We start from the raw sequence: 12,153 nt of genomic DNA on the forward strand, positions 1-12,153 counted from the left end.
ATGAATTTAAAAATGATCAATATGACTTACATTGTCCTGACAAAGTTAATAAGTATAAATGAGAAATTTCCTAATAATTATGGTAGCCCCATTTTACTGTTATTTCCAACAAAATATGAAGTCAATATAACATTGATTATGATAAATGACAAAAGATTTTAATAGTACTCGATATGTTACTATATCATGAATGCAGGGCCACCAGTTTGATGCCAGATCAAAAGGCATTTCTCATACTCCTTCGTTTGTGGTCATATTGTTTCACGAAAAAGTGGTAAAGCACTTCTTTTGCCATGTGCACTTACCTGCAGTATTTGTCTATCTATCTATCTATACATCTGAAGCCCATTCCTCTTTGGGAACTCCAGCAAGGGGGTGGCCTAGACAAAAGTCTCCATAACTGGTAAGTTCAGCATTGCTTCCTAACGTTACTACCTCAACCCTAACAGGCCACTGGCAAAGGGCAAATCTTGTGCAGTGTTTTCAGAGGCTCCTAACAAATGTTTCTACCAACTCCTACCTAATGTTCCAACCTATTACTTCTACCTAATGCTCCAATCTATTGTTCCTACCTAATACTTCTATCTATCAATACTACCGTTTTGCCAAATGGCAGGGCTAGTACGTAATGCTCACTTTAAGAAAAGCTAGAGTTATGAAGAATAAGTTCTGTGAGTTAAGTATTGTTAAGTGTCATGTGTGGCAAGGAGAGATTGTGCATTTGTGGACATAACACCAGCAGTCCACATATGGGTCAGAGAAGTGCAGCTTAATAACCACTAAAGAACTTGCACACAAAGCAAACATCACTAACCGTACCAATACCTGGTCGGTGGTTGCCTACCAACTACTATCTACATGTAGTATTTGCTACTACTAACAAACAATTTCAGTTTCCATATGTATAAGATTCAATTACAAATAACTGCTAATATACTGGATATGCAGTGCAATGATACCAATTTTAACAGAGCCTCATGTAATGGATTTTCATATAGCAAACATAAAATTAAAAACTCAACAAATGCAGTATACACTACATATATATATATATATATATATATATATATATATATATATATATATATATATATATATATATATATATATATATATATATATATATATATATATATATATATGGGGAGGTAATAACAAGTAGTAGTGAAGTGATAAGGAGATGGAGTGAGTGTTTTGAAGGTTTGTTGAATGATGAATATATATATATATATATATATATATATATATATATATATATATATATATATATATATATATATATATTCATGCATATTCACCATTTCCTGCACTAGCAAGGCAGTGTTTTGAGAGAGAGAGAGAGAGAGAGAGAGAGAGAGAGAGAGAGAGAGAGAGAGAGAGAGAGAGAGAGAGAGAGAGAGAGAGAGAGTGGGGGGGGGGGGGATTTCCAGCCCCCCGCTCCCTCCCCTTTTAATCACCTTCTACAGCATGCAGGGAATACATGGGAAGATGCGTGGAAATAAAAAGAGTGTGGTTGAGAGAGCAGAAGAGGGTGTTCTGAAATGGTCTGGACATATGGAGAGAATGAGTGAGGAAAGAGTGACAAGAGGATATATGCATCAGAGATGGAGGGAATAAGGAGAGGCTAGAAACCAATTTGCAGGTGGAAGGATGGAGTGAAAAAGATTTTGAGCAATCAAGGCCTGAACATACAAGAGGGTGAGAGGTGTGCAAGAAATGGAATGAATTGGAACGATGTGGCATACCACTGTCAATGTGCTGTCAATGGATTGAATCAGGGCACGTGAAATGTTTGGGGTGAATCATGGAAATGTCTGTGGGGCCAGGATGTGGATAGGGAGCTGTGGTTTCAGCACATTACACATGACAGGTAGAGACTGAGTGTGAACGAAAGCAGCCATTTTTGTTTGTTTCCTGGTACTACCTTGCTGAAGCGGGGGGTAGCGATGCTGTTTCCTGTGGGGTCGGGTAGCACCAGGAATGGATGAAGGCAAGCACATATATGTACATGTGTATATATGTATATGTCTGTGTATGTATGCATATGTGTTGATATGTATATGTATGTATACGTGCATGTATGGGCATTTATGTATACATATGTGTATATGAGTGGATGAGCCCTTCTTCATCTGTTTCCTGGTGCTAACTCACTGATGCAAGAAACTGCGATCAAGTATAACACATAAATAAATATATTATATCATTCATCATAATTAATCTCTGTTTCCCATGTCAGTGAGGTAGCGCCAGGAAACAGATGAAGAATGGCACAACCACTTATATACACATATATATACATAAATGCCCATACAACACTAAAACACAAATGTGTAGGAAAATTAACCAAACAACATATTTGCCACCATCTTTGCTTAAATTTTCTAAATTAGTTGTTTACATCCAACCAAAATTCACTTCAGTTCAGTCTCAGTCACTCTCTTTTTAGCTATCTACTATCTGCAACTAGAGAACCCATTATGTCTGGAAAACAGCTTGCAAGTCTGAGTATAGGTAAAGCATCCAAGGTGCCTAAGAAGGTGATTGATATAGACTTAAAAATGTAAATAATATGCAGGGTGGAGGCAGGCACACGATAGGCATGGGATTAATCACATGGATTAGCTTCCTCTACCATTAAGATGATACTTGATAATAGTGAGAGGAGAAAATAAACCAGCCAGTCCACCATGTCCTAAGATGCAACAAACTTTATCCAAACAAAGAAGCTGCTGGCAATGATGGAGAGCAGACCAAGAATGTATAGGTGCACTGTTGCAACAAGACAATGGTGAACAACAACACAGAAAGCTGAAATCTTAATAATTTCTTCCAATTTCTACCACTTTCTCAATTGGGCCTTTAGACAGTACCAACAATGCTTTCTTCCTTACTTTATAATCTATTTATTAATACATATCTATTTCACATTTTATTATACATTGTCGCTGTCTCCCACATCAGCAAGGTAGTGCAAGGAAACAGATGAACGAACGGCCCAACCCACCCACATACACGTGTATATACATAAACGCCCACACACGCACATATGCATACCTATACATTTCAACGTATACATATATATACATACAGAGATATATACATATATACACCTGTACATATTCATACATGCTACCTTCTTCCATTCCCGCCACCAAACCGCCACACATGAAATGGCACCCAGTTAAAAACTCTGTAATCTATCTTTCTACTCTAACCTTGATGTTTTGTTTAGCTACTTTCTCCAGCAGAACTTTGGGGTATATTCAGTCAAATGCATTTGCAACATCAACAAAAACAGTGAAAGGGTAATTGTAGTGGCAAATCATTTTCAGCTGACTTTAAAAACCGTCACAATGCAGGACATACAATACTGTCATTATAAATCAGAAATAGGATTTGTTTTGCAAATAAAGCCTAACACAAGATACTTATCTTAAACAGTAACTGCCGTAACATTTTGTGAGACTGCACAGAACGGCTCACATATTCTGAGAACCATCCTTACTGCAAATGCCAGTATTTGTGGGAAATATTTTCAGAGTTTGAGAAAATAATCTTTGAAATGCTTAACAGCAGGCTGCAGTAATGTCTTTGTTGTCTTACACCTATATGCTGCGCTGGAGTTGGTACTTGACCAAAACATGCTTCTGAGCTAAAATCCTATACTGTGGAGCATTCTGCAGAATTCTGCTGGGGCTACCCCCTTAATGGGGGTTCCTTGAAGGGACTAGCATCTGAGATATAGATAGATAGATCAACAGTACCCCAGCATATTGCTAAGGAATCCATTGATTAAGGCTGAATCACTTGATGTTGAAGTAGCTCATCTGTACATTAGTTCTAAGATCAGCCGTAGAAGCTACAGTCCCAGCTTTATGTTGATAAAAAAAAACAAAAAAAAAAGTGTATCCTAAATTTACCTAATGGTAGTTTCGATGCACCAGCAAGAAAACTTGCTGAAAGACATGAAACATGAGGAAAGTGATCTCAAAATTGATATACTGGTTGAAGGGAAACAACTGTTGTGGTTATAACGTGAATTACAGTAGTGGCAGCACTTAGGAAATATCAGAAATGGTCTGGGCTAAAAAAGTGTGTTTGTGGTTATGAAAGAATAAAAACCAAAATATTTGTAAAATCTAGAAAAAAAAAATAATTTTAAAGGAGTGAAACAGCCAAAAAATGTGTAATATTTGGTTTATGCTCCTATGAGCTGGCTGCTTGTTTGCCCCATCACTGGCTAGACCATGTACGACTTCGCAAATTGCTACATCACATGATTACTGTGTGGCCAATGGCAACTCAAGGGTGGGCTTATTTGATACCTGCTTCTTTCCCTACACCTTGAAGCTTTGGAGATATATACCCTAACATGACTTTCCCAATAACTATGACCTGACACATTTTAGAAGACAGGTTTTCACTTCCTCCAAAATATGTAATTGCTTTCCCTTGTCTCTTCTTTTTCCCTTTCATTAACAACCTCTTGATCTTTCAATTATGGCACAGCTCAATTTTGTCCTTAAAAGCCCCTTCCCCCTTTTTTTATGTACAGGTCACTCAAATTGTGCAAGCAAAGCCATGTCCTACTTCTGACCATTTCTAATGTCAAGAAAATTAAAGAGAAAATGAAAAAGAATACAGAAGAGAACACTTTATGTTCCTCGGATGTTTGTAGGCCTGATTCTTATAGGGTGAAAGGTTATAGAATGAGTACCAACTTATGAATATCTATGAAAAGATTCTGTCATCGGGCAAAGGTAGCACGTACAACCTACCAAGTTTTCCTTGATCAACAACAATGTTTTTCTCTGTTATCACACACACACTGTATTAGTGGCAATCCCAGGCTCATCTCAAATCATTTCTAAACATTTTTATCTAGGTTTCTTTCAAATGCCTCTGTGCTTATTCCCAAGCAGATTACATATTTGACTTGGTAGGGCCGTGAGCAGTCTCTCCATCCTTCTCACTGGTTTCTCATATATTACTGCTTTATGTCCATGAGAAGAATAATGAAGAATGGCAAGTGTTCTGGGAGCAGCTTAGTGAGTGTGTCAGCAGTTCTGATGTAAAAGATTGGGCACTAGTGATGAGTGATTTGGATGCTGTAATGAATAATGTAAAATGAGTTCTACCACACCTCTCTCTTTCCTTATCATTTCTTATTCCATAAAACCCTCTCACACAATGTGTTATCCTCAAACATTTCATTTCCAACACATTCACCCTTTTTCTTATGTTTGTCTAGGGCCTACAGATCTAATGCACACTCCAACAACAAGACTATTACATCATTAAAAATACCAATCTTAAAGCTATGATACCATCAAACATATCAATGCACACAAAACCAATTTTCCCTCACCCACCCTATGACTCACTTCAGCTCCCATGGTTTCATTTGCTGTCATACCACTCCCAGTTATCTAAAACACTGCACATCCTTGTACTTCTCTCCATTCAATCACACTCCACTTTACATTACAGCTGCAAACCACACAAAACTGGACACTTAGAACAATCACTGGCTGCTAGCAACCAAAAACACTCACCTCCAGCACAATAAAAAATCCTTCCAATAAAATCCTATCTCAATGTGTCTTGCCCTAATTTCTGTGTAAGAGCTTCAGAACTTTCCCATCAAACCCACTTCGTAACTAACCACCAAGCAGAAATGAAAATCTCACCCCTGCTTCACTCTTCAACAACCTATACTCAAAAATCTCCCAACACCAACAAAACACTGACAAATCATGCACACACACACACACACACACACACTGAAATGACCCAAAAAAAGCATTAAAACAACTTTCCTCCCAAACCTGTCTTAAACACAACCCCACCAGGTGTACATCCATCTAAAATCGCACTGCCCAGACTGATCAAGTTACACTTTCTTGTCCTTACTCTGGACACCACCCATTTCTACAACTATGCAAATGCCAATATAACATATCACAAGACCCCTCATGAGGAGATGCAACTTCCATAATGAAGACAATGAACAATTTCTCCTAAAGTGTTCTGCCCTCACCTCACAGACATACACACATCACCACACTCCTTAACCTATGGTCCCACTCAGTGAATATGGCTGGCTTCCTTAAGCACTGAGACAGTTCCACAGATGGGGTTCCTGAGGCAGGAAGGTAGTAAGATATTATATCATATGTTTATATCATTCATGGGGATAGGGTAGAAATACCACCACTTACAAATCTCTCCTAAATATCACTGATGGTGATTAAGAGAGGTGGGAGTGGGGAAGTAGGAAATCTTCACATCCAGTAATATTGCTTTTTGAAAAAAGGAATAAAGAAGGATCCAGGCAAGGATTTTTCCCTCAGGGTCAGTTGTCCAATCCTGATGCTACCTCACTATAGTGGGATTTGCCATACAAAATAACCAGTCATTTGAATAAAGCCCATCACAGACACTGGTGTATTGCTTAGACACAAGAGACCTTTGCATGCCATGGCCATTTAAATCCACTGCAAAAGTTATCAATTCCTTTGTATTTTACCTATTTGTATTGTAAGAGTTTTCATTTGTGGGGCCCACTCTCTTGAACATTCTCCATTATCATTAAACTTCTTAAATCTATGCATGCTGTCTGCATTAACCATGTATTAATTCATATCATTCCATTCATCCACCAACTTATACTATAAAAGTTTTTTAACAAGTATCTTTCTCAATTTCATGCTATGTCCTCAGGTAGTTCTATCCCTAAATCTTTCAGAATTGTTCTCTTTCTAAATCATCAGTCTGGCTTAAAAACTTAAAGGTTGTGATCAGGTCATCTTTCACTCTTCTCTCTTAAAGGAGGGTGAATTTAAGGCTTCTAGCCTTCATTGTAACTAAGCTGTCTTATTCTGGCTCCATCTTTGCTATACTCCTCTGAACCTTCTCTCTTAGCTCTTGTGTTTCTTAAAGTGTGATGACCATGCTTGAGAGGCATATTCTAGTTTTGGCCTTATAAAGGATTTGTCATCCTCCACTTTCAGTTCCCTCTCCTCTTCTTGGGAAATGAATCTTCCTCTGGAGTTATATTCAGAATCATTCCAGGCCTAATTGGAACATACGCTCTGTCCATGCACCATGGTTTTCTTGAAGTAACTGAGTTCTGAGCACTTCTACAAGTTAAAGCTGAATATGACATCCAGCATCTATACTTCTCTGAGGAGTATGAGACCCATTGGGTGAGAAGTTAAAGAACGTACAGCACACAGTTTATGCTGTATTCTTTATTCTTTATCTATATGCCATACACGGTTAGGAGGGAGAGGGTTAACAATAGTTTTTCAGCTACAACTCATTATTCTTCTGCTGAGGGATTAAGTTTCACTTACTTTGACCTGATAATAATGTCATTGTTAAACTTCAAAAGGTGATTCCAATCAATAATCTGCATCTATCTTTTCCTTCTCTTTACTTCAAAGTATAAGTTACCATTCTTTGTCAGGTCACATTTCTTCAATCAAGAGCTTCTCTTATCTATGTTTGTCACTTTACTAAATATAAAAAGTGTCTTTCTAATACCAGCATGAAACAATCAACTTTAATCAAAATCAGTTCTCATGTGAAAACTAACAACTCTGTATTATGGACATCGAATAATTTTCCAAAAGAAATCTTGAAACACACTCTTTTACATGATAAGGTTGTAAATCCTCTCACTGAAAAACTTTCAGTTTACAAACTTTTGCGTTAGGACAGGCATGAGCTAAAAGAACTGGGCATTTATAATTCCACCCATCCTCTCTTATTAATATCTTTGACTCGAGTTTTTTATGATGGTTAGCTAGATTCATACCATTAAACAGCAGTCCATGGAGTTCCTGAGAGTATGTAATTGTCTGGTTATTAGTGGTAGTTCCACAGTGCTTTGGCTACTAGGCTAAATTAGTAAATTTTCAGGAGGGTGCCATTTGTATGGTTTCTCCAGTGGTGGTATTATAGATGAGAAACATGGATGTAGTCCCTTAGGCTCAAAAATTGCCAATAACTAAAATTAAAGTTTCTTCATCTAAATTTCTAACATACTCAGGACAGTTTTCCTGATATCTTAGATAATCAGGTAAATCCTTCAAACTACCACAAAAGTCTTAAATTTGAAATTCAAATTTCTGATTAAAATATTTTGTCCTGCATGCTATAGAAAGTAGTAATCATTAACTAATATGCAAGGACTAAAAATGGCAACAGAAGCTATCATATTTGGAAATCAGAAAATCAACTTGATCAGTCAACTAATAGAAGATACTGAACATTATGGGAGGATTTTAACATAAATTTTGCCGTATTGTTAAGATCAGTTAGAAATATACTTATGTCAGACCACTGATGAGTATCACACATTTCATTTCTAACAAATTAAACACATGAAAGAGCAATGAATCTGAATATCAAAAAAATAATAATAATCAAGTCTCATAACTACAATACACCATACCTGTTGTAACTAGTCCCTTATGACGTTAATTCAGTTCTAAACTCATCATTCAGTTCTCATCTAAAGATTTATCTAAGTATACCAACCAGGATAACCTGGTTATCATCACACTCCTCACTTATGACAAGAGGTCCCTTAAAGAGGTCATTGTAACTATCATTATGTGATTTGTAATTATGCACAGATACCCACAATGAAAAACAATCAGACTTACCTACAGTGAATCTTTAACTGCTCAAAAAGAAAACAGCAAATAAGGACAAAACAAAAAATTTTATATTCTAAGGCTAAACTGCTTTCCTGTGGAGGTGAATCAAATCAAATTTAGAGGATATCCATCATCAAATTCTTATCCATCATTCTAATACCTGATGATCAAAATATGGTGTTAAAAATCTGAATTCATCATGCTTTCATATCAAATAAAGATATCACAATGAAAATAATCATAGCACAAGTTATTTTCACAGTGTAATCATTATTCTGATAAAATATAAATGAAACTGAAATGCCATGAAACTCTTGAGAGAATCATTTGAGTAAGAATAACTGTTTTCTTTAAATCCCTTCCTAAGGTATTTAGCTCATTCTGTGATATGAAATACAGAAATTTCTTGTACCTAGTGAAGAGCATTTCATCAAAATGACATATTTAGGTAATGTGACAATCATCTGTCCGATTATGACATGTCAGTTCACAGCAGGTCAGGTCACACATGAAAGAACATGCGCTTCAAAGCCACTCTGTTATCTCTCAGCTACAACCACAAACTGTATTCAAAAGTATGCTGAAAGCTTAAACTTTACAATAATCTTCCTCTGCACATCCCTGACTAAACTATGGGACTAGTAACTCACTCAGTTAAAACAAACATGGGAAGATGCTACTTGATGCACAGTTTCTTGAAAAAATAAATAAATAAAATAAAACCAAAAGGTATGTATGAATCTTATACCATATTCTAAGCTTTAAATCAATCTTATCAAGAAAATTATGAGGCTGAGGCCATTTTTCAGACCAATAATCAGACAGGAATGACTAAAGTGCAATGATAATTTCTAGACTGAAAATATGTATTCATACTGTCTGAACAATATGAACACAATGTCAATCAAAAATTACTTGCGCAATGTCAAATTACTGTCTTCATTACAGTAAATTCTAATTAAGATACTTGAGTGCATGTGGCAGCATCTAGCATCTACACCTCACACAAGCAGAAGGGCGGCTAAGAAAATGCCGTGGTCATAACTTACACTCTCTGGTGGGCCCCCGAAGCCTCCTAGGTTGTATTCTCCCATGCCACCTCCGTCATCCCGCGGCGTCCCAGGACCATTAGCAGGGGAGTTCTTCATGCCATCTAAACCATCACCATTCATAACTGGACCCATAGTGTTGGGACCCATTGGACCACCCATAGGCCCATCAGGAGCACCACCAAGAGGGAAGTCCTGAAGAAAAGTTCACATGATGTATAATCTATAAAGTCTGTCGAATTTCCTGTCAGAAAATGGTAAAGGTAACATGCAACAAATGCAGTTTTAATCTATGACTTCTTTTTACACCTGACTAATTCTCCAGTTTTAACAAGGTAGCCTCAAGAACAAATGAACAATGATCCTATATTCATACATCCTGTCATGCATAATGGATTAAATCCAGAGCCTACCATCATAGTCAAGATCCCAAGACCATCATATGGTTTACTTTGACTACTTCTTATGCCTTGGTTTAGCTCGATGAAAGCTAGGCACACCTATGGCCCAACTGAATGTTCAGCCCCCAGTAACACAAAACCCTCTTTCACTCCATCCTTATATCAATATCTGAACCAGTCAAACTCAGTGCTGTCAAGGTCAGGTGAGAACCAGCAACAATGCCTCCACTTGTGTGAGAAACACTTGAACTTGGTCAGTTTTTAATACCAGCAGAGTTAGTCCTTAAAATCACTCTCCACATGATCAGAAGTAGATAGCTCATCAATGTTAAGTTATTCAGAATCATCTACTGCCTGGTGCTATACATCTTGCTAAAAGCCACTCAATATCCTTCCTAGAAAAATTATGAGAATGCAGTGTCATTGGCATGGCTGGATGATGACAGACTGTTGAGAGAAATTGCTGCCCAATGCCTTCTGGGCAACCACCCAAACTCAGCAGGTTGTTATGAAACAGAGGCATGAAACTCACCGTAAATTTACATCTACAAGTCATCGCACTTATGCAAATATCCCTCTTGGGATTTAAGGGGTTAAGTAACTCTCCATTTACCCCATATATTCATAGCACCTTCAATAGGTCTCTATGAGAGACCTATCATATGCTTTCTCGAGATCCATAAATGCCACATGGATTTCAATTTCTTAAGGCAAGTATTTCTTACACAAATTCTTCAAAAGCAGGAATCTGGTTCATATATCCCTTAACTCTCCAGTGTCCACACTGTTCCTCTCAATTTCAATGTTCTAAGCATTTAACCATCCTCTCAATTACCAATCTCCCAAATGTCTTATCAGGTATAATCAATAGCTTTATATCTGTAACTGAAACATTCACTTTCATCCCCTCACTTCTATGTAAGGGCATTACACAGATAATCTGCCTGTCCTCAAGCACCTCATCTCAGGCCACACATACAATGAATAGCCTGACTTACCAATAAAAAAAATGCTACTCCATTATTATTGAAAAACCCATCTGATATCCCACTCATTTTTGCCACCTTGCCACACTTTTTCTTATGCAAGGCTTTTACCACCTCCTCTATTCTTCCCATACCATTATCAAGACTCTCACCCTCTGCATGCTAACTCTTCCCCAAAAAAACACATCCACCACTCTAACATCTAATACTTACAACATCATTAACTTCCCTTCTCTTTTCCTCTCACTTTATTTTTTCCCCAGAGATGGCCATTGATTGGGGCAGTTTTTGACCATTTCAGGTTGAAAGAAATTTACTCCTTCAGTTTGTATGTATGTATGCTCCACTATTTTACTCATTAATACATGATTACTATAACATATTCAACAATCTAACGAGTTATCTTAACAGTATAAAAACTGTGTAGCAAACACCACACACTTACCCCAGGCATCCCTCCTCCAGGTACTGGCTTCATCATAGGAAACATTCCATCAGCCCCACTGCTTGATGTGTCTGCAACAGCCAATAACTGAATCATTCAAAGCCTTTTAACATTATCATAAATATGAGAAAGCACATAATGAAATTAGTGATGTGCTTTGGAAGTGTGGTTCACCATAATATGATTAATTTATCACCACAAGAAATACAATTTTCTGCCTTGCTTCTTATTTGATCAAGGATTATTAAAAGTCAAGATTTCACCTAATCCATGATTATTCTAACACAGATCTTTCTATCTAAACTTAAATTATTCTTTTTTAACTTGAGAAACCCTTTCCAGAGAAAAGACAATATTCTTTTCATGTTGATACTATAAGCAAATGAAAAATAGTTCCTTTTCATTTTTCAAGAGAGAAAGGGTTAACAAAAGCTTACAAATTTGAACTTAAGATAACAGTGCTTAAGGCACCACCAGTTCAGAATACAATAAACGTCTTTTACTGAAAATATCTATTCAGACTAACAAAAAATACATAATCATGCTAGCAATGTCTCACAAAACTTTCCAATAACAATTAGCTTATGCTATGGTTTGGAT

At 36.9% G+C, this 12,153-nt stretch overlaps 1 protein-coding gene across 20 annotated transcripts in view; it reads right to left on the reverse strand.

Moving 5' to 3' along the window:
* The window catches only part of Ssdp (Sequence-specific single-stranded DNA-binding protein), a 326,860-nt gene that overhangs the window by 51,094 nt on the left and 263,613 nt on the right, over positions 1-12,153 (reverse strand). For all 20 annotated transcript variants that reach the window (XR_011716166.1, XR_011716165.1, XR_011716159.1 and 17 more), the window contains 2 exons: positions 11,554-11,624; positions 9,722-9,916 (listed from right to left, as the gene is read on the reverse strand). Coding sequence is in view for 8 of the 20 variants with exons in the window: in XM_071689595.1 (XP_071545696.1) it covers positions 9,722-9,916; positions 11,554-11,624 (266 nt within the window). In the remaining 12 variants the exon portion in view is untranslated. The remainder of the gene's footprint in view (positions 1-9,721; positions 9,917-11,553; positions 11,625-12,153) is intronic.

This window comes from Panulirus ornatus, chromosome 47 (assembly GCF_036320965.1).
Source record: "Panulirus ornatus isolate Po-2019 chromosome 47, ASM3632096v1, whole genome shotgun sequence".
NCBI lineage: Eukaryota > Metazoa > Arthropoda > Malacostraca > Decapoda > Palinuridae > Panulirus > Panulirus ornatus.